Consider the following 27409-nt stretch of genomic DNA (forward strand, 5'->3'; position numbering starts at 1 on the left):
TGGTGGGTGGATTTTGTAAAAGCCTTTTTTACAGTACTTCATCGTTTTTACTGGCAGATTCCATCAAGCCATCCATTACCAATAAGTTTGCTTTGCTGGGGGAAATAGTTCGTCATCACACAAAGAATCGGGGATTCCTTGAAAAAAATTTTATATTTATTCTGGTCATCGATTCATCATACAGAGGTTGCAAACACACATATATAATAATAAAATTATTATAATAATAAAATACGATTTACCGTTATTACTTGTACCACATACAATACATGAAAAGGTTCATATTTTCCATTACAAAACACAAACAGAAACAACATTACATATATACATGAAAAGTCTTAATAATCATAAGGGAGAGTTGTGAAATCAGGTAATAAAGCAGGCTTATAAACCTTTTTTAACTGTGATTTATTTCTCAAATTAAATCACTTTTTATCTCGCACAGTTTGGTTAAGTGAGGTGATAAGTTGACTCGTTTGATCCGAATCGTTCACTCGCATGTCCACCAGCGATTTTAAATTGATAACTTCGGAATTGGTAGAATTTAAAGTAATGCCTTTAGCTTTCATAGTTGCGTTTCCTTTTACAGTTTTGTAACCCTAACTTTTTTGGACCTGCACTTACGAATTCTACGATTTGATCGCCATCATCTAGGTCGCTGTTAAGGCCACCAAAGTAATTGCTTAAAGGTGGCATTCAATTACCTTCCCTACTTTTAAAAATGACGCCGTCGGTGTCTGTGTACAAACAACACTGTTGCAATCGATCCATCAGATCGTACAATTCAAGTCTAGCATGTGTTATAGTGAAAATGCCAATGAATACATTAGCATTCAGCGGTTTAATCAGTCTCTTGTCTGTTTTCCACCCCAAGGTTGGTCAGACAATTTAGATGACTATTTCAGTGTTTTAATAATAATTATTATTTCACGTTTACTTTGAATGGCATTTTTGGGCATGGTTAGAAAAGAATGTAAAACGATGGCAACATTGACTAACTGAATGCGCCATGAAACATTGAGTGTATCGCCTCTAATTTCACCTGTGACAAAATCTTCAGATGAAATTAAATAATTAGCGATTTCAATCACACTGTTTAAATCATAATTATAAAATTCCACAAAGCTGTTGAAATTAGTGATTAGTGACATTAAGAAAAATTCACTCTTCTCCTAATCTCGGTGTTGAATCTGTCATTATTAATTATTCTAATATTAGGATCTATCCCATTACCATCTTGGATATTAGGTGATGGCATGTCTTCCATTTGCAAATCGTGGATATTAGGTGATGATATGTTTTCCATTGGAGGGACGTACTCATTATCATTTCCCAAATTTTGTGGAATATTGGCAGGGGGTTCGATTAAGTTAACCAGACTGTCATTTAACCTCATAGGACTTTCATTAAGTTCGTATAACAGACGAACATAAAAGGGTCTATGTTCCTGTGAGAGTTCTGGAGTTGAGAAGATATTGAAGTTGTGTTCAGGAGATAGTCAAATTTTCATTCAACTGGTTGACTGCGTCGATTAAATCAGGGTTTAATCGTACAGAATGTCCGTTTAGGCTATTCTGTAATCTTAACAGACTTTCGCTGAGTTCATAGAATATATCGTATTGGCTCACTGGTGTATTTGTTACATTGTGAGTGGAACTCTGACTAGGGCTCGGACTAACGAACTGGTGTGACGGAACTAAAATTTCATTCAGCTGGTTGATTGCATCAGATAAATATGGGTTCAGAGATGTGCACGGATCCCAACGTAAAAACTATTTAAAGAACTCTGGTTTGCACCATAGCAGAAATCATGAGGTGATGTCAGAGTATTTTCACTTTTCCTTTTTTTGGCATATGTAACTGAAATGTAAATCGGGCATTTCTGTGCCATATCTTTCATTGATTTTTTTTTAGCAAATTTATGTTCGCTGTGGCACAACTATTCATGGATTTGAGGGTACTATGCATTGATTGTACACAAACCCAACCTGGAGCATTCTGAGATATATTATCAAAATGTTCAAAGCTCTCCAATAAAGCAGCTTTTCTGTCTAAGAATTCTCTCACTGCGATGTTGATCTCTTCTAATCTGTTAATTTTCCGGAACGTCCTCCTCCGCTTGTCCTTTGTCAGCATCACTCACATCTAAAAGAGAACAGAAATCAAAGTAAATGTGAGAGAGAGATTTTTGCACTGAACGGATGGTGAAAATAGAATGAAATAGAAGGCAAATATACATTATACCATCTCACCTGATGCGCATGAATCATCATCACTGACTGTCAGGGTGTCCTCAACTTCTACATATGAAACAAACAGAATATAAATGCATATGATAAATAAAGGACTTTACAGTATGAAATATTAATATTTTTATGTTGTGACTTACGTGTAGTTTGCAAGATTGCGCTAGACTGCGGTGTTATAACAGCTACTGGTCTTTGGATAGCTTGGTTATGTTCCCGTGATCTTGGATTCAGCTGGCCTTGTGTGGACGTTTCAGGACACTCGTCATCAGAAATAACCACAAGGTCATTGTCTAAAAGAATCAATAAACAAATAAAATATTCTCTTACCAGTTACCTTTTTAGCTCACTACTCAGTTCTAAGAGATCTTCCTAAGCATAAACAATCAAGTGACGTTTTAACTTCAATGAAATGTTAGAACTTTAGCAAAAATTCATCTGGAAATTATTCATGCATTCTAAAGTAGATCATGGTTTAAAGTGGATAATATATACCACACCAGTTTACTGTATATATTAGGGTCAGACTACTGAATATTCTAAAATATAAATCTAAATATTCTAATATAGTAATCTGAAGTTGATTGATTAAAGAGGCGCTAAGTTAGGTGAAAAATGGAATTTCCATAATTGTTATTTTATCACAAATAAGATGAGATCAGACAAGACACGTTTGGTGGCTGATTTTCTTTTTCCTCATGTTCTGATGTAACTTTAGGAGGCGGGGTCTGGGGGGCGGAGTAACACTAAAGTGCACCTATAAATTTATTTCATGGCATATAAATGACTGCTTTGTATTGTCGTTAAGGATGTTAAGTGTGTGCTCACAGTTGGTGTTGGCCAGGTCTTCCATGACATCGCTTGCGCAGCTCCACAAGGCTGTGACTAGAAACTTTGCACCATGTGTGCTGGTCGTGAACTCCAGAAGCTTCCTCATCCTCTCCTGATCTGTCCTCTCTGCTCGCACTATCGCTGCTTTTTCGTTGGATAATTCGAGGCGATCAAGGATTTCAGGGACATTTTTTACCCCGTCGATTAACTTAACATTGTTTTTCCTTAGAAACAACAGGTTTTCATCTGTAATTTCGAAAAGGGTTTAAAAAAAAAAAAAACAGGTGAAACACAAGATTGTTAGTTTCTATTTTATTTGGTAGGGATGAAGTGGAGGTGCCTTGAATATTCTTGTTTCCAGTTTGAGAGTTGTCTATCTTATCTCTCTGTGCTGGAAAACATAATAAAAAAGGAAATGTGAAATTTCTAGGAAAGACATTGTTGAGAACAGAAAACCCCACTGTTGAGAACAATAACAATTCTCAATCCTTAGGATTGAGGTTAGGTTGACTCATACACAGCTGGTGGGTGGGGCTAGGTGGAATCATACACTGCTAAAGGGTGGGGCTAGGTGGAAACATACACAGCTAGAGGGTGGGGCTAGGTGGAATCATACACTGCTAGAGGGTGGGGCTAGGTGCAATCATACACTACTACAGGGTGTGGCTAGGTGGAATCATACACAGCTAGAGGGTGTGGCTAGGTGGAATCATGCACAGCTAGAGGGTGGGGCTAGGTGGAATCATACACAGCTGGAGGGTGGGCCTAGGTGGAATCATACACAGCTAGAGGGTGGGGCTGGGTGGAATCTTACATAGCTAGAGGGTGGGGCTAGGTGGAACCATACACAGCTGGAGGGTGGGGCAGCTGTAATTCTATTTTATTACTTGCTTGAATAGTAGGTGTAATATTTACCACACACTGCAGCATTGTTAGTCACTCTCTGGTTGATCGTGTCTTCGTTATTAAATCGATTCATTGGGCCACCTGAAGGCTGGCAAGAATCGCTCCTGCCAGATGTTTGAACCGTGATGTTACCTGTTAATAGATAAAGAAATGATACATTCCATACCTAATAATAATATCTGGGTAACATTTTATATGCAATACTGTACTACAATTAGATACATTTTCTCAAATGACCAATTATCATTTTATGAAAGACTTAAGAACTGACCCGCAGGAACCGCAACAAAAAGCACATTGGGTTGAATTAGAGCTAGAACAGGCATGTTATCTGTAGATAGAGAAAGAAATTTGATAAATTATGGGCAATAATACTGTCTGGGTATCTCCGTATTTTAAGGTTATCTTCTTAAGAATGAAGATTTATTCATATATACTACTATATACTAACACGTAGCACATGTATACACGTCATCATAGTACAAGTCATGGAAATATATACACATCTTGTAACATACAGTTACAAGAGGCATAACGCAAGTGCAGAAACTCTTTTTACCCTGATTTTTTGTTGGAAATGCCATGTTGAGGAACATTATTCTGAAATTGTTCCACAAATTGTAGACGCAGTTTTTCGCAGATTGGTGAACCTCTGCCCATCTTTACTTATGAAAGACTCTGCCTCTCTAAGATACTCTTTTTAATACCCAATCATCTTACTGACCTGTTTCCAATTAACCTCCAGCTCTTTCTTTTTAGTAACACTTACTTTTCCAGCCTTTTGTTCCAGCCTGTCCCAACTTTTTTGAGACGTGTTGCGGCCATTTCAAAATTACCTTATTTTTTCCTTAAAATGGTACATTTATTCAGTTTAAACATTTGATATGTTTTCTATGTTCTATTGGGAATAACATATGGGTTTATGAGATTTGCAAATCATTGCATTCTGTTTTTATTTACATTTTATACAGCGTCCCAACTTTGTAGAACAATCGAGCAATGTGACCTGATACACACTGACGGGGCCTATAGTCAGTTTATTGTTAGTAAATCTTTTTCTAAGCAAATTAAAGAGATAACATGTTACCTGCACACAAATAATTATGAAAATATGATGTATCCACACATGCTGGAGCCTTTCTCTTCTTTTTTGTTAGATTCTGGCCTTCTGCTGCATGAACAAAGAATGCAAGATTTATATACAACATGCTGACTTCAAATTTCTGGTTGAATAAACATACATCAATTAATTACATAAATGAATTAGTTACCAAGGCCTGGATTTCTAAATTCAATTTTGAGATAGTGCCGACATGCTTGTTATTTTTTTCTTTCTTTCTGAAATACCTGGATTAGGATTTTTTCTCTTCTTCGGTCCCACCACTCTTTTCACTGCATAAAAAAAATGCAAGTATTAAAAAACGTAATAACAAATATGTCTGGACATATTTTGCAGCGTTCAGCAATAGACAGGACTGAGACTGAGAATCACATCTTTAAGGCTACATTTACATTCATTCATCTGGCACATAACTTTATCCAAAGCGACTAACAATTGAGCTACAGTGAGGGAAAAAAGTATTTGATCCCCTGCTGATTTTGTACGTTTGCCCACTGACAAAGAAATGATCATTCTATAATTTTAATGGTAGATTTATTTGAACAGTGAGAGACAGAATAACAACAAAAAAAAAAAATCCAGAAAAACGCATGTCAAAAATGTTATAAATTGATTTGCATTTTAATGAGGGAAATATGTATTTGACCCCTCTGCAAAACATGACTTAGTACTTGGTGGCAAAACCCTTGTTGGCAATCACAGAGGTCAGACGTTTCTTGTAGTTGGCCACCAGGTTTGCACACATCTCAGGAGGGATTTTGTCCCACTCCTCTTTGCAGATCTTCTCCAAGTCATTAAGGTTTCGAGGCTGACGTATGGCAACTGGAACCTTCAGCTCCCTCCACAGATTTTCTATGGGATTAGGGTCTGGAGACTGGCTAGGCCACTCCAGGACCTTAATGTGCTTCTTCTTGAGCCACTCCTTTGTTGCCTTGGCCGTGTGTTTTGGGTCATTGTCATGCTGGAATACCCATCCACGACCCATTTTCAATGCCCTGGCTGAGGGAAGGAGGTTCTCACCCAAGATTTGACGGTACATGGCCCCGTCCATCGTCCCTTTGATGCGGTGAAGTTGTCCTGTCCCCTTAGCAGAAAAACACCCCCAAAGCATAATCTTTCCACCTCCATGTTTGATGGTGGGGATGGTGTTCTTGGGGTCATAGGCAGCATTCCTCCTCCTCCAAACACGGCGAGTTGAGTTGATGCCAAAGAGCTCCATTTTGGTCTCATCTGACCACAACACTTTCACCTAGTTGTCCTCTGAATCATTCAGATGTTCATTGGCAAACTTCAGATGGGCATGTATATGTGCTTTCTTGAGCAGGGGGACCTTGCGGGCGCTGCAGGATTTCAGTCCTTCACGGCGTAGTGTGTTACCAATTGTTTTTTTGGTGTCTATGGTCCCAGCTGCCTTGAGATCATTGACAAGATCCTCCCGTGTAGTTCTGGGCTGATTCCTCACTGTTCTCATGATCATTGCAACTCCACGAGGTGAGATCTTGCATGGAGCCCCAGGCCGAGGGAGATTGACAGTTCTTTTGTGTTTCTTCCATTTGCGAATAATCGCACCAACTGTTGTCACCTTCTCACCAAGCTGCTTGGCAATGGTCTTGTAGCCCATTCCAGACTTGTGTAGGTCTACAATCTTGTCCCTGACATCCTTGGAGAGCTCTTTGGTCTTGGCCATGGTGGAGAGTTTGGAATCTGATTGATTGATTGCTTCTGTGGACAGGTGTCTTTTATACAGGTAACAAGCTGAGATTAGGAGCACTCCCTTTAAGAGTGTGCTCCTAATCTCAGCTCGTTACCTGTATAAAAGACACCTGGGAGCCAGAAATCTTTCTGATTGAGAGGGGGTCAAATACTTAGTTCCCTCATTAAAATGCAAATCAATTTATAACATTTTTGACATGCGTTTTTCTGGATTTTCTTGTTGTTATTCTGTCTCTCACTGTTCAAATAAATCTACCATTAAAATTATAGAATGATCATTTCTTTGTCAGTGGGCAAACATACAAAATCAGCAGGGGATCAAATACTTTTTTCCCTCACTGCTAGTTTAAATCCTAGCAGTTACCACTTTTTAGCCCCTGACCCTTAACTCTTAATTGTTCCAGAGGGCCTGAACCACAGCTGACCCTGTGTTCTACAAACGCCTTACAAGCTGGGATCTGTAAAGAAATCATTTCCTAGTACTGTACATGAAAATATTATTATAAACTCCAAATTGCTTTCATAAAGAACAAGACTATTTGCTGACCTGGATTGGCTTTTGGTTTCTTGTTCATTGACTTCATTCCTACAATTCAAGCATTAGAATTAATCATGGAACACTAACAGAATGTGATGCATGAAAAAAAAAACCCAGAAAGAAATAGACATACACCTTTTGCTAGAAGCACAAGCATCAGTTGAATAAATATTCATTGGTTATTTGGCTGCAAACTATACAGTGTAAGCAAATAATGTGTATATATTTGAATTAGTACCTGGATTTCTGACTTTACATTGATGGTACATATTCCCTACCTGGACCATTTTGAAATGTATTATCAACATGTTCAAAGCCTTCCTCCTCCGCTTGTCCTTTGTCAGCATCACTCACATCTAAAAGAGAACAGAAATCAAAGTAAATGAGAGAGAGAGATTTTTGCACTGAACGGATGGTGAAAATAGAATGAAATAGAAGGCAAATATACATTATATCATCTCACCTGATGCGCATGAATCATCATCACTGACTGTCAGGGTGTCCTCAACTTCTACATATGAAACAAACAGAATATAAATGCATCTAATAAATAAAAGACTTTACAGTATGAAATATTAATATTTTTATATTGTGACTTACGTGTAGTTTGCAAGATTGCTCTAGACTGCGGTGTTATAACAGCTACTGGTCTTTGGATAGCTTGGTTATGTTCCCGTGATCTTGGATTCAGTTGGCCTTGTGTGGACATTTCAGGACACTCATCATCAGAAATAACCACAAGGTCATTGTCTAAAAGAATCAATAAACAAATAAAATATTCTCTTACCAGTTACCTTTTTAGCTCACTACTCAGTTCTAAGAGATCTTCCTAAGCATAAACAAACACGTGACATTTTTTACTTCAATGAAATGTTAGGAGTATTCTGATGCCCTCAGCTGCTAGCAGTTTAGACGCTGATCATGTCCACATATATACCGCGCGCCTCCCATCACACAACGCGGAAGATTATCATAGAGTTAGATTAGTTCGTATAGTAGTCATAGTCACGTTCCATGTTTAGAGTTAGTTCACGCTGGATTATCCGCTCCCAGTTCCTCGTCATAGTTCATGTTTCTCGTTTTGTTTATCGACCCTGTTTTCCGTGACCACGACCTTGATTCATGTTTAACCCTGTGTATGCCTGTTTGCCGATCGCCTGACCTGTGCCTGTTTTGGATTACGTTTTTGGATCACGTTTTGGATTTGTCTGCCTGTCTCTCTTTTAAAATAAACACTGTTCATACTGCATTTGCATCCGTCCTATCTCCACTCCGTCACGATACGTGACAGAATCTTCCGCCAAAATATGGATGCAGCAGGAGAACGGAGAAAACGCAGAACCCGGAAGTCGACGCCAACCGTCCCCGCTATGGACTCAGTCCAATTCCCACAATGGACATTTATGGAGCTTCCTGATCCATTTGACGGATTTTTCGGTGCCCCAGAATATTTTCTGGTAGACTGTCAATTCTATTTCTCCAGCCTGTTAGACCCTAAGCCAGAGGAGAAGCAATGGCTCCGATTCATGTGGTCCCGGTTCTTTGGACCGGCCCGTCAGTGGGTGCAGCTCCAACTGGATAAGCACTGTAGGAACCTGGACAGTGTAGAACAGTTTGTGGGGGAGTTCATGATGCGGTTCGGGAGTCCGGAGGTGAGGGTTGAGCTAGAACAACTTTTCGGGGGGGTAAGTCTGGCAGGCAAACCTGCCCTGTCGTTTACCCACTACTACAGGCAAACTCATGCAGAGCCCCAGCCGGAGGTTAACCTGGCGACCTCTGAGCTCGAACCTGAGACCCACGAGGTGGGCTCACCTGCCGAGCTCCAGCTAGAGGTCAACAGGGAGGCTCCAGCATCTGAGCCCCAGCCGGAGGTTAACCTAGCGACCTCTGAGCTCGAACCTGAGACCCACGAAGTGGGCTCACCTGCCGAGCTCCAGCTAGAGGTCAACAGGGCGGCCCCAGCATCAGAGCCCCAGCCGGAGGTTAACCTGGCGACCTCAGAGCTCAAACCTGAGACCCACGAGGTGGGCTCACCTGCCGAGCTCCAGCTAGAGGTCAACAGGGAGGCTCCAGCACCAGAGCTCAACCCTGAGGTCCAAGTCCAGTCTCCAGTCTCTGAAGTCCAAGTCAAGTCTCAAGTCCCTGAGGTCCAAGTCCAAGTCCAGTCTCCAGTCTCTGAAGTCCAAGTCAAGTCCCAAGTCTCTGAAATCCAAGTCAAGTCTCAAGTCCCTGAGGTCCAAGTCCAAGTCAAGTCTCCAGTCTCTGAAGTCCAAGTCAAGTCTCAAGTCCCTGAGGTCCAAGTCCAAGTCAAGTCTCAAGTCCCTGAGGTCCAAGTCAAGTCTCAAGTCTCTGAAATCCAAGTCAAGTCTCAAGTCCCTGAGGTCCAAGTCCAAGTCAAGTCTCAAGTCCCTGAGGTCCAAGTCAAGTCTCCAGTCTCTGAAGTCCAAGTCAAGTCTCCAGTCTCTGAAGTCCAAGTCAAATCTCAAGTCCCTGAGGTCCAAGTCCAAGTCAAGTCTCTAGTCTCTGAAGTCCAAGTCAAGTCTCAAGTCTCTGAAGTCCAAGTCAAGTCTCAAGTCTCTGAAATCCAAGTCAAGGCTGTGGTCGTTGCTCAGCCTGCCTGCCCGGCTGTGGTCGTCGCTCCGCTTTCATGCTCTGACGAGGACGTCGCCCTGCTTCCCTGCTCTGCTGAGTACAGCGCTCTGTTTCCCTGTTCAGCCGAAGACGTCGCTCTGCTTTCCTGCTCCGCCGAGGACGTCACTCTGCCTTCATGCTCCGCCAAGGACTTCGCTCAGTCTGCCTGCCCTGCTGTGAATGTCGTTCTGCTTCCCTGCTCCGCCGACGTCATCGCCCTGCCTTCATGCTCCGCCGAGGACTTCGCTCAGCCTGCCTGCCCGGCTGTGGTCGTCACTCCGCTTTCATGCTCCACCGAGGACTTCGCTCAGCCTGTCTGCCTGGCTGTGGTCGTTACTCTGCCTCCTGTTCAGCCAGGGACGTCGCTCCACTTCCCTGCGCCGCCAAGAACACCGTGCGGTTTCCTGGCTCTGCTTGGGACATTCAGCCCAGGGGGCCGGGGCCGCCAATGAAATGGGATGACTCATGGCACTCTGGGAGGAGTGCCTTTGTGGGGGGGTTCTGTCATGATTCCCCCTTGAAGCAGTGTGCTCTAAGTGCGAATGCGCGAGCACCTGCTTTTCCATTGTTGACAGTAGTGACATCTGGATATGTGTGTTTTGTTTATGTTTCTGTCATGTCTCCTCCCTGTTCTGTCATTGGCTGGGATTTCACATGTGTCTGTATTGCCCTCAGCTGCTAGCGGTTTAGACGCTGATCATGTCCACATATATACCGCGCGCCTCCCAGCACACAACGCGGAAGATTATCATAGAGTCAGATTAGTTCGTATAGTAGTCATAGTCACGTTCCATGTTTAGAGTTAGTTCACGCTGGATTATCCGCTCCCAGTTCCTCGTCATAGTTCATGTTTCTCGTTTTGTTTATCGACCTTGTTTTCCGTGACCACGACCTTGATTCATGTTTAACCCTGTGTATGCCTGTTTGCCGATCGCCTGACCTGTGCCTGTTTTGAATTACGTTTTTGGATCACGTTTTGGATTTGTCTGCCTGTCTCTCTTTTAAAATAAACACTATTCATACTGCATTTGCATACGTCCTATCTCCGCTCCGTCACGATACGTGACAACTAGATTCGTACAATTCAAGCATTAGAATTAATCATGGAACACTAACAGAGTGTGATGCATGAAAAGAAAAAAACAACCCAGAAAGAAATAGATATACACCTTCTGCTATAAGCACAAGCATCAGTTGGATAATATTCATTTGTTATTTGGCTGCAAACTATACAGTGTAAGCAAATACCGTGTATATATTTGAATTAGTACCTGGATTTCTGACTTTACATTGATGGTACATATTCCCTACCTGGACCATTTTGAAATGTGTTATCAACATGTTCAAAGCCTTCCTCCTCCGCTTGTCCTTCGTCAGCATCACTCACATCTAAAAGAGAACAGAAACCAAAATAAATGTGAGAGAGATTTTTGCACTGAACGGATGGTGAAAATAGAACGAAATAGAAGGCAAATATACATTATATCACCTGATGCGCATGAATCATCATCACTGACTGTCAGGGTGTCCTCAACTTCTACATATGAAACAAACAGAATATAAATGCATCTAATAAATAAAAGACTTTACAATATGAAATATTAATATTTTTATGTTGTGACTTACGTGTAGTTTGCAAGATTGCTCTAGATTGCGGTGTTATAACAGCTACTGGTCTTTGGATAGCTTGGTTAGGTCCCCGTGATCTTGGATTCAGTTGGCCTTGTGTGGACGTTTCAGGACACTCGTCATCAGAAATAACCACAACGTCATTGTCTAAAAGAATCAATAAACAAATAAAATATTCTCTTACCAGTTACCTTTTTAGCTCACTACTCAGTTCTAAGAGATCTTCCTAAGCATAAACATACAAGTGACATTTTTTACTTCAATGAAATGTTAGGAGTATTCTCATGAATATTCTCGTTTCCAGTTTGAGAGTTGTCTATCTTATCTCTCTGGGCTGCAAAACAGAATAAAAAAGGAAATGTGAAATTTCTAGGAAAGACATTGTTGAGAACAGTAACAATTATCAATCCTTAGAGAATTTACTGAGCCAAATTAAAAGTTAGGTGGATTCATACACAGCTAGAGGGTGGGGCTAAGTGGAATCATACACCGCTAGATTCCACTTAGCCCCACTTAGCCCCTAGGTGGGGCTAGGTGGAATCATGCACAGCTAGAGGGTGTGGCTAGGTGGAATCATGCACAGCTAGAGGGTGTGGCTAGGTGGAATCATGCACAGTAGAGGGTGTGGCTAGGTGGAATCATGCACAGATAGAGGGTGTGGCTAGGTGGAATCATGCACAACTAGAGGGTGTGGCTAGGTGGAATCATACACAGCTAGAGGGTGTGGCTAGTTGGAATCATGCACAGTAGAGGGTGTGGCTAGGTGGAATCATGCACAGCTAGAGGGTGTGTCTAGGTGGAATCATGCACAGCTAGAGGCTGTGGCTAGGTGGATTCATGCACAGCTAGAGGCTGTGGCTAGGTGGAATCATACACAGCTAGAGGGTGTGTCTAGGTGGAATCATGCACAGTAGAGGGTGTGCTAGGTGGAATCATGCACAGCTAGAGGGTGTGGCTAGGTGGAATCATGCACAACTAGAGGGTGTGGCTAGGTGGAATCATACACAGCTAGAGGGTGTGTCTAGGTGGAATCATGCACAGCTAGATTGTGTGGCTAGATGGAATCATGCACAGCTAGATTGTGTGGCTAGGTGGAATCATGCACAGCTAGAGGGTGTGGCTAGGTGGAATCATACACAGCTAGAGGGTGTGTCTAGGTGAAATCATGCACAGTAGAGGGTGTGGCTAGGTGGAATCATGCACAGCTAGAGGGTGTGGCTAGGTGGAACCATGCACAACTAGAGGGTGTGGCTAGGTGGAATCATACACAGCTAGAGGGTGTGTCTAGGTGGAATCATGCACAGTAGAGGGTGTGGCTAGGTGGAATCATGCACAGCTAGAGGGTGTGTCTAGGTGGAACCATGCACAACTAGAGGGTGTGGCTAGGTGGAATCATACACAGCTAGAGGGTGTGGCTAGGTGGAATCATACATAGCTAGAGGGTGTGGCTAGGTGGAATCATGCACAGCTAGAGGGTGTGGCTAGGTAGAATCATACACAGCTAGATTGTGTGGCTAGGTGGAATCATGCATAGCTAGAGGGTGTGGCTAGGTGGAATCATGCACAGCTAGAGGGTGTGGCTAGGTGGAATCATGCACAGTAGAGGGTGTGGCTAGGTGGAATCATGCACAGCTAGAGGGTGTGGCTAGGTAGAATCATGCAGAGCTAGAGGGTGTGGCTAGGTGGAATCATGCACAGCTAGATTGTGTGGCTAGGTGGAATCATGCACAGCTAGAGGGTATGGCTAGGTGGAATCATGCACAGCTAGATTGTGTGGCTAGATGGAATCATGCACAGCTAGAGGATGTGGCTAGGTGGAATCATACACAGTAGAGGGTGTGGCTAGGTGGAATCATGCACAGCTATATTGTGTGGCTAGATGGAATCATGCACAGCTAGAGGGTGTGGCTAGGTGGAATCATGCACAGCTAGAGGGTGTGGCTAGGTAGAATCATGCACAGATAGAGGGTGTGGCTAGGTGGAATCATGCACAGCTAGAGGGTGTGGCTAGGTGGAATCATGCACAGCTAGAGGCTGTAGCTAGGTGGAATCATACACAGCTAGAGGGTGTGTCTAGGTGGAATCATGCACAGTAGAGGGTGTGGCTAGGTGGAATCATGCACAGCTAGAGGGTGTGGCTAGGTGGAATCATGCACAACTAGAGGGTGTGGCTAGGTGGAATCATACACAGCTAGAGGGTGTGGCTAGGTGGAATCATACATAGCTAGAGGGTGTGGCTAGGTGGAATCATACACAGTAGAGGGTGTGGCTAGGTGGAATCATGCACAGCTAGAGGGTGTGTCTAGGTGGAATCATGCACAGCTAGAGGGTGTGGCTAGGTGGAATCATGCACAGCTAGATTGTGTGGCTAGGTGGAATCATGCACAGCTAGAGGGTGTGGCTAGGTGGAATCGTACACAGCTGGAGGGTGGGGCAGCTATAATTCTAATTTATTACATTTTTGAATAGTAGGTGTAATATTTACCACACACTGCAGCATTGTTAGTCGCTCTCTGGTTGATCGTGTCTTTGTTATTAAATCGATTCATTGGGCCACCTGAAGGCTGGCAAGAATCGCTCCTGCCAGATGTTTGAACCATGATGTTACCTGTTAATAGAGAAAGCAGTGTTACAATCTATACCTAACAATAATATCTGGCCAGCATTTTGTATGCAGTACTATACTACAATTAATTAACACAATGCACACTAGGTTGAATTGGAACTGGAACAGGCATGTGATCTGTATATAGAGAAAGAAATTTTATAAATTATAATACTGTTTGGGTAACTCCTTATTTGAAGGTCATCTTCTTATGGACAAGGATTTATATACTAACACATTGCACATGTATACACACCATCATAGTACAAGCCATGGACATATATATGTGCTAATCTGTTATTTTCCGCAACATCCTCCTCCGCTTGTCCTTCGTCAGCATCACTCACATCTAAAAGAGAACAGAAATCAAAGTAAATGAGAGAGAGAGATTTTTGCACTGAATGGATGGTGAAAAAAGAATGAAATAGAAGGCAAATATACATTATATCATCTCACCTGATGTGCATGAATCATCATCACTGACTGTCAGGGTGTCCTCAACTTCTACATATGAAACAAACAGAATATAAATGCATCTAATAAATAAAAGACTTTACAGTATGAAATATTAATATTTTTATGTTGTGACTTACGTGTAGTTTGCAAGATTGCTCTAGATTGCGGTGTTATAACAGCTACTGGTCTTTGGATAGCTTGATTATGTCCCCGTGATCTTGGATTTAGTTGGCCTTGTGTGGACGTTTCAGGACACTCGTCATCAGAAATAACCACAAGGTCATTGTCTAAAAGAATCAATAAACAAATAAAATATTCTCTTACCAGTTACCTTTTTAGCTTACTACTCAGTTCTAAGAGATCTTCCTAAGCATAAAAACATGCTGACATGAAATTTCTGGTTGAATGAACATACAACATTGGCACCCTGTCCAGGGTGTACCCCGCCTTATGCCCGATGCTCCCTGGGATAGGCTCCAGGTTCCCCGTGACCCTGAAAAGGAGTAAGCGGTAGAAGATGGATGGATGGATGGATAAACATACAACAATTAGTTACATGAATTTATTAGTTACGGGCTGGATTTCTAAGAAGTTAAGGTCCGGATTTCTAAATTCAATTGTGAGATGTGCTTGTTTTGATTTTTCTTCTTTCTTTCTGAAATACCTGGATTAGGATTTTTTCTCTTCTGTGGTCCCACCACTCTTTTCACTGCATAAACAAAGAATGCAAGTATTAAAACACACTAATAATAAATATGTCTGGACATATTTTTCAGTGTTCAGCAATGGACAGGACTGAGACTGAGAATCACATCTTTAAGGCTACATTTACATTCATTCATCTGGCACATAATTTTATCCAAAGCGACTAACAATTGAGGTAAAGGTACCAACAGTGGCACCTTGGTAGTGGGTTACTGAGGTACTTAACTGCTGACACCCTGGTGTAATTCATCAGCTAAACCCTGTGTTTAAATCCTAGCAGTTACCACTTTTTAGCCCCTGACCCTTAACCCTTAATTGTTCCAGAGGGCCTGAACCACAGCTGACCTTGTGCTCTACAAACGCCTTCCAAGCTGGGATCTGTAAAGAAATCATTTCCTAGTACTGTACATGAAAATATTATTATAAACTCCAAATTGCTTTCATAAAGAACAAGAATGTTTGTTGATCTGGATTGGCTTTTGGTTTCTTATTTATTGACGTCATTCCTACAATTCAAATGTTTCTAGATATATAAATAATTATAAAATACATGCATATAGGCATAACTTTTGCTTGCACAGCTGCACATCTACTACCTGTATCAAAACACTGCTGTTGTCCTGGTCTTTACAACAAATCAAATGTTGCAATATTCAACATTATACATTAACGTGGCATAAATAAATGAATGAATGCATGAAGTGACACTTAAAACTTTTTATGACCATAAGAAAGATCAGTACAGTCATTCTGGATCTACATGCAAAAAAATGCAGTTGTAAGCAAAAGTTTACACACCGTGACCAAAATGTTTTGGTCTGGTATTAGGCCAATATATGTGGCGAAGTATACCTTATATCTAAATATGTCATGTTTGATATCTGTATGTCAGTTATAACATTTCCAGAATGCTAGTGGACGGCAAATTTGAATAACTATGTTTTTGGGTGCCTCATAGTGCATTGATGGTTCGCTCAGGACAGCGTTTTTTTCGAAGCCATAATTTGCCTATCAAAGGCCATGAGTGTAATAACTTTCAGAATCAGTGCACAACCTCACCAAAAGTTTCGCTGGATGAATAAATTGGTTAGCTGCTGTTATTTGATTTTGGCAATATTTCCCTAAATTAAATTAAGATTCTTTGTGAGCTAAGGGTTCCCTATATGTATTGGTGGAGAATATAGGTAATTAATTTAACTATCTAAATTTTCCTTAAATACAGCGGTGGTGAAGTCAACAAATGAATCTAAACAGCTAATTTTCCCTACAAGTATTATTAACGTTATTGTAAAAAGAGGCACTAGGGCTGGGTGATATAATAATAACGATATTATATATGGGTGATATATTATATAACGATATAATAATTAACTTTCCAATTTTGTGATTTAATCTCATATATAATCCTTTGTAAAACCTTTTTTTCAGATTCTTTTGTTATGATTTTTTAAGACAATTTTGGCAAAGAATTAAAATGACAATATAAGATGTAAGATTGCAGTGATGCTTTTTATAGTAATATACTGTTATGAATATGTAGTCGTGCAAAAATATATTTTATACATTTAAAAATGCAGTATAATGTGCTATTGCTATGGTATAAAGAAAAACTACTATAAACGCTGTAAATAGAAATGATAGTGACTACTTGGCAACTCTGCTGACAGGACGTTACTGTAGAATTTACAAGGAAATGTTATCCATTGTGTGAACAGAACTATTCAAATTTTCAGGTGTAGAAAGCAGTTTTTCTTTTCTCAAAACATTACAATCTTCTCACCTGTCTTCTTTGGTGGCATCGTTTCAGTTTCTGCAAGAACAAAATAAAGTGTTAAATAAATAGTATTTCTTACTGTTCCTGGCAAGCAAGCATCAGGTTTTCGAATACACATCGCAGATTAAAAATATGAAACCGTTTAGGAACATTTATTACCTGAACACTACATTGTTTTGATTTTGAATTGAATTACTAGTTCAGAGCATTTCTGTCATGCCATGAACTCACCACAGCATCACAACATGGACGCCATTTCCCATCACCCACAGCCATGATGGCCTTCACACTCATTTGACTGACATTCTCACACACACATGTAGTACTCCTGAAAAGTAGTACAAGGTTAAGGAAAAGACGACGAGGGTGCTATAGCTTCCTCAATGTGGAGGACCAAACTTGGAAAGAGCAGTTTGGAAAGAAGAGAGCGTTGAGATGGAGGAAGTCATTCCATCCTGTTGGACAAAAAATGTTTTATTTGTCACACACACACACATATATACATACATATACATACATGTTTTATATATATAAAATGAGATCTCTCTCTCTCTCTCGCTCTCTCTCTCTCTATATATATATATTACTTTTTATAGATGCAATAAAAAGCATGGAATTAAACTACAGTCCTAAATGAATAATATATATTCTGGTGTGTGTATTGGGTTCTTTTCAGTCTTATATAATTGGACAAATGGTTGTGTAATGTTTTAGTCTTAAATTAATATTTGTAACACTCAGTGTGTGGATTTTAATTTTAAATAAATGGAAAAAAAATGGTACTGGAAATTTGCCCTGCGCCATCCGATTAATCGAAGAAAAAAAAAAAAAGAAAAAAAAATATTCGGCAAACTAGTCGATTGTGAAAATAATCGTTAGTTGCAGCCCTAGTGACAACCATGATTACCGAACAACTGCTATATTAAGCTGTGGAGAAGAGCCAATGAAGAATCTCGATAAGAGAAAACCAAAGAAGAAGATATATCCAGACTACAAAATTGGGAGGTATACTATTCTCACTCCGGGCACTGGTTAAACCCATTTATTTATTTATTTTAAATAACTTATAACGTTATATTATAGCAAAATGTGTTGATGTTTTGATCTTTTTTTACCATTATAATCGGAAATACGTTGTTCACGTTCGTTATTATTATTGTGTAATGTCTCACCGGTGAATGACACATGAGGTAATCTGAAAGTGTTGCACTCGCCTCCACCAACTCTGTGTGTTCATGTGTGGCGTGGCTTTGGAGAGAGAGCTCTGAAGGGAGAGTGGGATCTTATGCTTTCAAAGCTAGCTTGCAATTGCTACCCTTTCTGAAATTGCCTGCCCTAGCTTTAAACCAAATGAAACTGCCTCCTAAAAGTTTTGTAACCATGACAGCGGGACCACCTTGGCATGGAACAGCATGCTTTTGCCATTGGTTCGAAGGTGGAAAGGCAGCTAATATTTAAATTAATATAATCGTTTAGACGAGCATGTTGACCCATGTTGTAAAGTGTACTTGACGATTCAAGACCGTGTCACTCTCTGTCATCTAATTATTGGACCATGTCCTGCGGTGTTTTTGTTCCATTTATTATTCCATTTTTCTTGCCACTATGTATAATTTTTTAAAATTCTTTTTGGTGATACATGTTACTGTTTACAATTACTCAGACCAGTGGGAAGTCTCTCTGGCTACTTAGGGTGTACTCACACTGGGCAATCTGTACCATGCCCAAACATGTTTGACCCCTAAAGTTCGGTTCGTTTGACTGGTGTGATCGCTCCGTGCCGTGCCGAAGCACAGTGTGCTGAACCGTGCCCTGGCCCACTTGAAGAGGTGGTCTCAGGTACGGTACACGTCTAGTATGACAGCTAACCATGCCCAAGCATGGAACTTTACACATAATGTCAATGATGTGACTGTTTCATTCAAGAATCTTTTGGTTTTACCATGAACGGGAGTTGTAGTTGGTGAATAAAACTGTAAATTCCTCAACGTCAACTTCATCCATAAAAATCTTCAAATGGACTACACGCACCGCAAGTGAAAATCGCTGTTGCATAACTGATCAATTTATTAGGCATGTGAGAGGGCCTTAAGTTTCAGTGCCCTTTTAAAAGTTTCAAAATCTACAAGTTTTAATGGAACCAATAAAAATAACAGTTCCAAGTAACATCTGTAGTCTCTTTTGTGTTTTTGATTTCCAGAAGAAAGCACTCCAACTGTTGATGAAGATAAGGGATTCAATTAAAGTTGCTATAGGATCCACAGATGGGAGAGTATTTGAAATTAAGCCATCCAATACTCAAACATGTCAATCTACTGGGTAGGGACTTCATGTGTGTTTTACAGTTAAGGTTGATCTCCTCGCCTCAGGGAGTGACGGTGACTGATAACTCATCTTTGGGAACTCTGTTTGTCAAAGAAACAGCTCTGTGTTTACCAATGGTCCATGTATACTAAAGCTAGCACCTGTGCTCATTTGTTGACGATGGCACATGATAAGATGAAGGACAAATGTGTTGATTTTCTGTTATCTCACAACGGAAGTGCATGAAGGACATTTTAATTTTGAGAAAGAATGGTTTATGGTTATCCCAGAAAGCAAAGAGCTGTATCTAAAGGCAATATATTGGTGTGACACATTTTGTGCGTGTTTGGACAAATTAAACAGCACGCAGTTGCGTGTATTCTCTGTCCCAGGATCAGCGCCTCACGTCTCATTAGCCAAAATAAAGAAGGAACAGGAACCCACCTCCAACATATGGTACAGCCCAATACTAGGAGTCTATAAATTTTTTTTTCAAGAAACATGTAAGGTTAACCGGGATGTAATATGTAATGAGAAGGGAATGTTTCTGAACCTTGGGGCAAGCCCCACACCCTTAGAGACACACCCAAAACTGAAGGAGGTGCCTCTCGGGCTGTGGGCCCAAGGGAAACATGACGTAGGCCTAATTAGAAGTGCACCACCAGTCGTGATCATGCCCAAAACTGATTTCAGACCTAGACAATCTCAATAGCCTCTTAAATCAGAAGCTATTGAGGGAATTAGGCCAGTATTTAATTCACTGCTAAAAGCAGGGGTCATTGTTCCCTGCCCAGATTCACCGGTGCGTACCCCAATATTTCTGGTAAAAAAGGCAAGAGAACCCCCACAACCTGGTGAATGGTGATTTGTACAAGATTTGCAAGCAGTTAATGCCAGAGAACGCGGGGCTGCCGACACACACGGCTGTGGGCTAATCATCAGTGCGGCAATTCTCCACCATCCAGCAGCTGACGGGAGTGTATAAAAGGGCGATCCTCCGCGTGCAAAGGGAGAGAGAGCCCCCGAGGCGTGCGCGTTAATCTATCTTGTGTTTCTTGCAGAAGGATCAGAGGAAATGGAGGATTTCACCCTCGGGCTGCTCCCGCGGTGCTGGCTGACTGCAGAACGGGACCCCGGCTGCTTGGAAAGCCCCCAGCACAGCCCCGGCAGCCCCGTAGACGACACCGGCGTCCGAGCACTTCACTCCACTGCACCTCCATTGCACTTCACACTCTCACTGCACGTAAATAAATTTAGAAATTCACAGCCTCCTGTGTGCCTGTGCTCAGCCCACCACTATCTAGGCTCGCTACACTGGTGGAGGGTGCTGGCATGAGCATAGACCCACCCATATAAAAAAAAATAAATAAATAAAAAAAGAAGTTTCACTATTACTTTGCTGGAGAACTTCATAAACTACTGAAAAGTTAATGGATATTGTTATAATTCTGAAATAAAATCAGTGTGTACAAAAAAACCCCCCCAAAAAACATGGATTCCATGATGCAGTGCCTAATGGAGGCCAGCCTCCAGCAGTAGACTATGACATAGAAGCTCACCCAAAGCCTACAGGTCACGACCTGGGAGCTTCTGGCCCTGAAAGCAGTGACCCCTGTGGCCACCACACATCGCCCTGATCCCGGCAGAAAAGCCCGGCACCTTCTTCCCCACTTGACCCCAGAGGACGAGATCGAGGCCTACCTAGAAGCCTTCGAACAGGTGTCCCACCGAGAGAACTGGGGCATCGAAGAGTGGCCACGCATCCTCGGCCCACTGCTCTCCGGAGAGGCGCACACAGCGTATTATGCCCTTGCTCTGAAGGACGCAGGGGACTACGGAGAAGTAAAGAGGGAGATCCTAGAGTGGTGTGGGCGAAACCCCCTTTAGGCGGCGGCGGAGTTCCACTGGTGGAGCTACAGGCCGGGAGCCAAGCCACGTGGGCAGATGGACACCCTCCTGCACCTCACCAAGAGGTGGCTCCAGCCAGACCGGTACACTGCCACTGAGGTTATAGAAAAGATGGCCATGGATCGGTTCTTGAGGACTCTGCCGCCCACAGAATGCCAGGCCATGGGAATGCAAGCTCCCGGGACACCCAAGGAACTACTGAACACCCTGGTGCTCGGCAAGGACGGACAGCACCACCGAAGCCGCCCAGACTACAGGACGCCCAGGGACGGGCCCATGCCAATAGAGCTGGACCAGGGGACGCCGAAGAAGGCTCAGAAAACCTGGCCGGCAGAGTGTGTCCTCCCAATGCCAGACCAGCCAAAAACGCCTCTGCAAGAGAAGGAAGCACGAGTGCGGCAGGCCTACATGGCCCGAGGCGAGGAGGATGCCGGGACAGAACGTGAGCCACACACACACCCAAACAAAATCTCATCTGTGTTTCAGCAGGTGAACCGGCAGGGGAACTTCGGCCAAGAGCAGAAAGAGGACAGCCGCCTGAAGCATTGTTGGGCCCAGGTGCATCAGATCAAGGGGGTCAACCAGAGTCCGAACCAGAGACTCCCTTCCTCCTACTTTCTGGTCAGGGGAGGCCTACTGTACCACTGGACCAACTGCAGAGGGGAAAACGTGGACCTCCTGGTAGTCCCCAAGGCCAGAACGCAAACACTGATGCACCTGGCCCATGCCCATCTGCTCAGGGGTCAGCTGGGGGCACGAAACACCCTGGAGAAGCTGAAGGACCACTTTGTCTGGCCAGGCATGGACGCAGAGGTACGGAGCTTCTGCTGACAATGCCCCCAGTGCCAACGCACAGCCCCGAGGAAGCCCTTGCCGGCGCCCCTTATCCCGCTTCCCATCATAGGCGTCCCCTTGGAGAGGACCGTCATGGACCTCATCGAGCCGCTCCCAAAATCCGCCCGGGCTCATGAGTACATAGTACATGAGTACTGGTCATCATGGACTATGCCACCAGGTACCCCGAGGCTGTGCCACTACGTAAAGCCACCTCCCACAACGTCGCTAAGGAACTGGTGCTCCTGTTCAGCCACGTGGGGATCCCGAAAGACATCCTGACAGAACAATTGTACCCCTTTTGTCTCAAAGTTAATGTCTGATCTGTGTCGGCTGTTGCAGGCAAAACACCTAAAGGCCTCTGTCTACCACCCACAAACGGATGGGCTGGTCGAACGGTTTAACCAAACCTTGAAGCACATGTTGTCGTAGGCGAGGAAGGGAGGAACTGGAACCTCCTCCTGCCTTACGTCCTCTTTGCTGTCCAGGAGTGCCCCCAAGCGTCCATGTGCTTCACACCCTTCGAGCTCCTCTTCGGACGACGACCTCGAAGACTGCTGGACGTGGCACGGGAATCGTGGGAAGAACAGCCCTCCCCATTCCGCACGGTCATCGATTATGTACAGGAGATGCAGGAGAAGATCGACTGAGTGGCCCCGATCGTCCAGGAACATATGAGAGCCGCCCAGGAGGAACAGAATCGAGTGTACAACCATCCAGCGCAACCCAGCGAGATCCAGCCAGGCAATCTGGTACTCCTTCTAGTGCCGAACAGCGCCTGTAAGTTTCTAGCCTGGTAGCAGGGCCCATATACAGTACTCGAGAAGAAGGGCACTGTGAACTATCACCTGCAACTGTCCGGTAAGTGAGCAGAAACGAAAACATACCACGTGAACCTGCTGAAGAGGTGGATAGAGCCAGCACCAGTAGTGTCTACATTTGAGGCCCTAGACACAGATCACAATAAGGGCTCCTTGGTCCAACTGGACGAAGATCTCACCCCCACACAAAAACAGGAGCTAACAGAGTTGCGGGCCAATTCACTGATGTGTTCTCTACCTCCCTAGGAATGACGCAGCTGGTCCACCATGAGATTGAGACCCGCCCGGGAGTGGTGGTGCAGCAGCTGCCCTGTCATGTCCCGGAGGCCCGCCGCAAGGCTAACGAGGAGGAGGTCGGCCGGATGCTGCGGGTCAACATCATAGAGGAGTCCAACAGCCCCTGGTCCAGCCCCATCTTAATTTTGCTGATGCCCAACAGAAGTATCCGCCTCTGTAATAACTTCCGGAAGCTGATCCAGGTCTCTGAATTTGACAGCTATCCCCTCCCCCGAGTGGAGTGATTGGGGAGGGCCCGGTTCACATCCACCCTGGACCTAACCAAAGGCTACTGGCAAGTGATGCTGGCCCCAGAGATGAGACCGAAGATAGCCTTCAGCACGGCGAACAGCCACTGGCAGTACCGGGTTCTCCCCTTCGGGCTACACGGGGGTTCCCGCAACGTTTCAGCGGCTGATGGACATTGTCCTGTGACCCCATCGTGCCCTATGTGGATGATGTGGTCATACACTCCTCCATTTGGTCAGATCACCTGTTCCACCTGGGAAGGCAGGGCTGACTGCCAACCCCAAAAAAGTGCCACCTGGGGCTGACTGAGGCACAGTACCTTGGGTACCACATTGGCCAGGGCTTACTGAAGCCCCAGATAAAGAAAATTGAGGCAGTGAAGGACTATCCCATGGCCTACATCGAAAAAACAGGTACGTGCCTTCTTGGGGTTGGTGGGATACAACCGCAGGTTCGTGCCTAACTTCTCCTCTGTAGCCTCCCCCTCTCAGATCTCACAAAGAAGGGCCAGCCGGACCAGGTGAAATGGTCGGCAGAAGCTGAGCAGGCGTTCCAAGCCCTGAAAGAAGCCCTCACCAGCGACCCAGTGCTACGTAACCCGGACTTCGCACTTTCATTCACCGTGCACACAGATGCCTCCGAGACTGGGCTGGGTGCTGTTCTCTCACAGACCTTTGGCGGAGAGGAACACCCGGTCCTCTACATCAGCCGCAAGTTGTCCCCAGCTGAGAGGAGGTATGCACCCGTTGAAAGAGAGGCCCTGGCGATAAAGTGGGCCATCGAGGAGCTGCGATATTACCTGTCTGGTCGGCATTTCGTCCTGGTGACAGACCATGCCCCACTGCAGTGGATGGCCAAGGCCAAGGACACTAATGCCAGGGTAACAGGTCTCATTCCAGGTCCAGCACTGGGCGGGGACCCAACATGGGAATGCTGATGGCCTCTCACGATGTGATGCACTATGGGACCAACACACGACGGCAGTAGGCTCGGAGCTGGGGGGGTACTGTGGCAACAGGCCGGCGGCCAGCGCACAAGAAACAAAGATCACTCCTCCCGCGACTGCCGCTGTGGTGCTGAAGCGACAGCTCCGCTTCAGCACCCCCAATGTTTTGGACAGCCGGAGAGCGCGTGGCGGCAGATTCAGCAAGTATTCTCCTATGTTGTTCTAAATGTGAACTAGGTTATAACAAATATAAGTTATAATATAATTAAATGCACAACTGTGTACACAGTGAGTGAATAGGAAATTCAATTTAAAGTGTACTTAATGTTGAAACGTATGATGTTGAAATAACATCGGGATATCAACGTTGTTTCGATTTGCAAACTTGAAACGAAAATCAATGGTGATTCAATGCTGAAATGCTGGCTGGGTAGGGTTGCCTCCTTCAATACAGAAAAATAAGGGACACCTGCTGCAGCGGGGCCACACCTCTCGGGGCCACAGTGACCACAGGCCCGATGGCGTGCCAGTGGTGGTAAATCATAACTTAAAACATGTTTTCAGGGACGTATTAAGATTGATACCAATGGACATTATAATGAGCTATCTGCTATTGAAATCAGTGTGAACAGATGCACTCAGTCTCTCTCGGTCACAACTCAACAGACTTCTCTAGTGGTCATATTGTCAAAGTTGAATACACAAAGTGTGACAGTGAGACCACAAAAAAAAGGCTTTTGGAGGAAATTGTGAGATGTGAACCATATTTTATTAAATATTAATTAACAAACAATTTGATACTTTTGATACTCAAAAGATGTTACCTTTTGAGTACTGTGTGGTACACCTGCTATAACATAGAGGGGATGACTAGGATCAGAAATCGCTAATGAACTTGAGTAATTGTATAGGGTGGTGGTGGTGTGAACACAGATTTTGGCTAAAATATATATAACCTATCTACAAACATTTCAAAATGTAAGTACAACACAATTTTTATTATTGGTAAGTAGGCTAAATCTATTTATGTATTTATTTATGATCAGTTTCTATATAGCCTCTTGTTAATTCCATGGTATTGAAGGATGCAATTCTCTAGATTGGTTAAGCATAACACATAGTTGTTTATTTTCTTCACATAGGCACTATATTTTGATTATTAAATATGCATTAAATATATCTCTCTCTTATATATATATTTAATTTAATATCTTATTAAATTAATGCTTATGTGTCTGAATGTACCTTAATAACCTTAATAAACAAATCGTACTATAACGTAGGAATGTGGTTCATTTAGCTACACTGTAACATTATTTCTTAACAAATAGGCAGCATATGAAATTTAACATAGCCTAATCAATCGGAAAATTATTGAGGTGATTAAGAAATTGTCATTACACTATCTGCCTCGGGAGATGCTTGAGGTATGAAGAACTGTGAGACGGTGCTCTGATTTCTGTGAACTCTTGCATTGCGGCACTATTGCTTTCAAGAGGCATGCTGCACTCAGCGACAAATTGTGCAGTTGGCTTGATACCCATTTCCGCTGACTCTTTCCTGCCTAGTAATTGATTCCACTCACTCTCTTTTGCATCCGCTTTCATTTCCGCTCTTTAGTTTCAGCCTGGGGGCAGGGGGGTATCTGGGGTATCTGAAACTACCTCAGCAATTGTTTCAAACCGACTCCCTGCCAAGATACCCGCAATCCTCTGACTCTGATTGGCCCTGAACCTGACGGTATTAAACATCAAACCAACACCCCAGTCAGGGGTAGAATAGGACGAGTCCTCACAGAATGCCAGTGGGATGATTTGCATGGGCTGCTGCATTGAAGACAACTCAGTGGTAAATCAATTTGTTCAAGAAACCTGATCAAAACAGGTTACATGTAATAAAGGACATGATATTAATTAAAGCATTACAATTGTTAAATGGGTTGAACCAGGCAGAAAACCATTTTGGAAATGTTGTCATGGCAATACAAAACTCGAACATTGTCAAAAGATCTAACCCAGTTGTGCAGTAGATGTCACTTAGGGATCTCCTGAGTTAAAAGCTTTAAACCTTTAAGCTTTAAAAAGACTTTTCCAGATTATCGCCAGTATTTGTGACACCTAATCTATTTCTTTTTACAGACTATAAAAGGGGAATACACCCTTGGATTAAAGATGCAGTTCTGATCAGTTGAGAGATCTCCACCTCACTCACAGATATGATTTACTGGAAACGCGGAATCGAAAGTTAAACCACACCGAGCCAAAAAAAAAAAAAAAAAAACCCAAAGCAAAAGAAAGAGTACTCTACTTACACGTTTAATTATGAGAGTAATGCGCTGTGTGTAAAACTCTTCTCTGGCAGATTATTTGCTCTGCTGTTGTTCACATTTATTTATTTTGCAGACGCATTTTATTCAAACGATTTAGAAATGAGGAAATGTCGTTCGAGGATTAGACTTCTACTGCGTGTTCTACTGCGCATGCGCACAATTTCATGTTCCGATATAACACACGGACAACTACGAGGTCCAAACAAGCTAGCAAGCAAACAAACAAACAAACAAACAAACAAACAAATATCTAGCATCGCCTTGCATAACATATTGTTTTTATGTAGCCTAAATAGGTAGCTAGATATTTGAGGTAAATATATATATATATATATATATATATATATATATATATATATATATATATATATATATATATATATATATATTTATATATATAAAAGATATTTACCTTTTATTTTACGCCATTGTACAGGTTTTGACAAACAAACAAACAGACAAACAAACAGTCAAATCAATCAATAAATAAACTGGTTGATAAACAAACAAAAATAAACAAACAAGTAAATATGTTAATAAACAACAAACAAACACCAACATAGTCTATTTTTACCATGTTGTCAGGTG

At 42.8% G+C, this 27409-nt stretch overlaps 1 protein-coding gene across 8 annotated transcripts; it reads right to left on the reverse strand.

The window, feature by feature from the left end:
* Positions 1–134: 134 nt before the first annotated feature.
* LOC128608492 (uncharacterized) lies at positions 135–27057 on the reverse strand. Of its 8 annotated transcripts, none has more exons than XM_053626240.1 (24): positions 26804–27057; positions 17386–17609; positions 17161–17190; positions 15340–15384; positions 15091–15168; positions 14813–14962; positions 14676–14723; positions 14476–14568; positions 14100–14222; positions 11612–11761; positions 11475–11522; positions 11297–11374; positions 7955–8104; positions 7818–7865; positions 7633–7710; positions 7364–7402; positions 5331–5375; positions 5071–5154; positions 4255–4314; positions 3993–4115; positions 3075–3323; positions 2390–2539; positions 2253–2300; positions 135–2145 (listed from the first exon to the last, which is right to left on the reverse strand). In XM_053626240.1, the coding sequence occupies exons 3-24, from the start codon at positions 17177–17179 to the stop codon at positions 2093–2095; spliced, it is 1959 nt and encodes a 652-aa protein (XP_053482215.1). In that variant the 5' UTR covers positions 17180–17190; positions 17386–17609; positions 26804–27057; the 3' UTR covers positions 135–2092. The 8 variants fall into 8 exon arrangements, with proteins under 8 accessions (XP_053482215.1, XP_053482214.1, XP_053482213.1 ...); XM_053626239.1 differs by having other exon boundaries at positions 17314–17609; XM_053626238.1 differs by lacking the exon at positions 17386–17609.
* Positions 27058–27409: the final 352 nt, after the last annotated feature.

Source organism: Ictalurus furcatus, chromosome 6 (assembly GCF_023375685.1).
Source record: "Ictalurus furcatus strain D&B chromosome 6, Billie_1.0, whole genome shotgun sequence".
Lineage (NCBI taxonomy): Eukaryota > Metazoa > Chordata > Actinopteri > Siluriformes > Ictaluridae > Ictalurus > Ictalurus furcatus.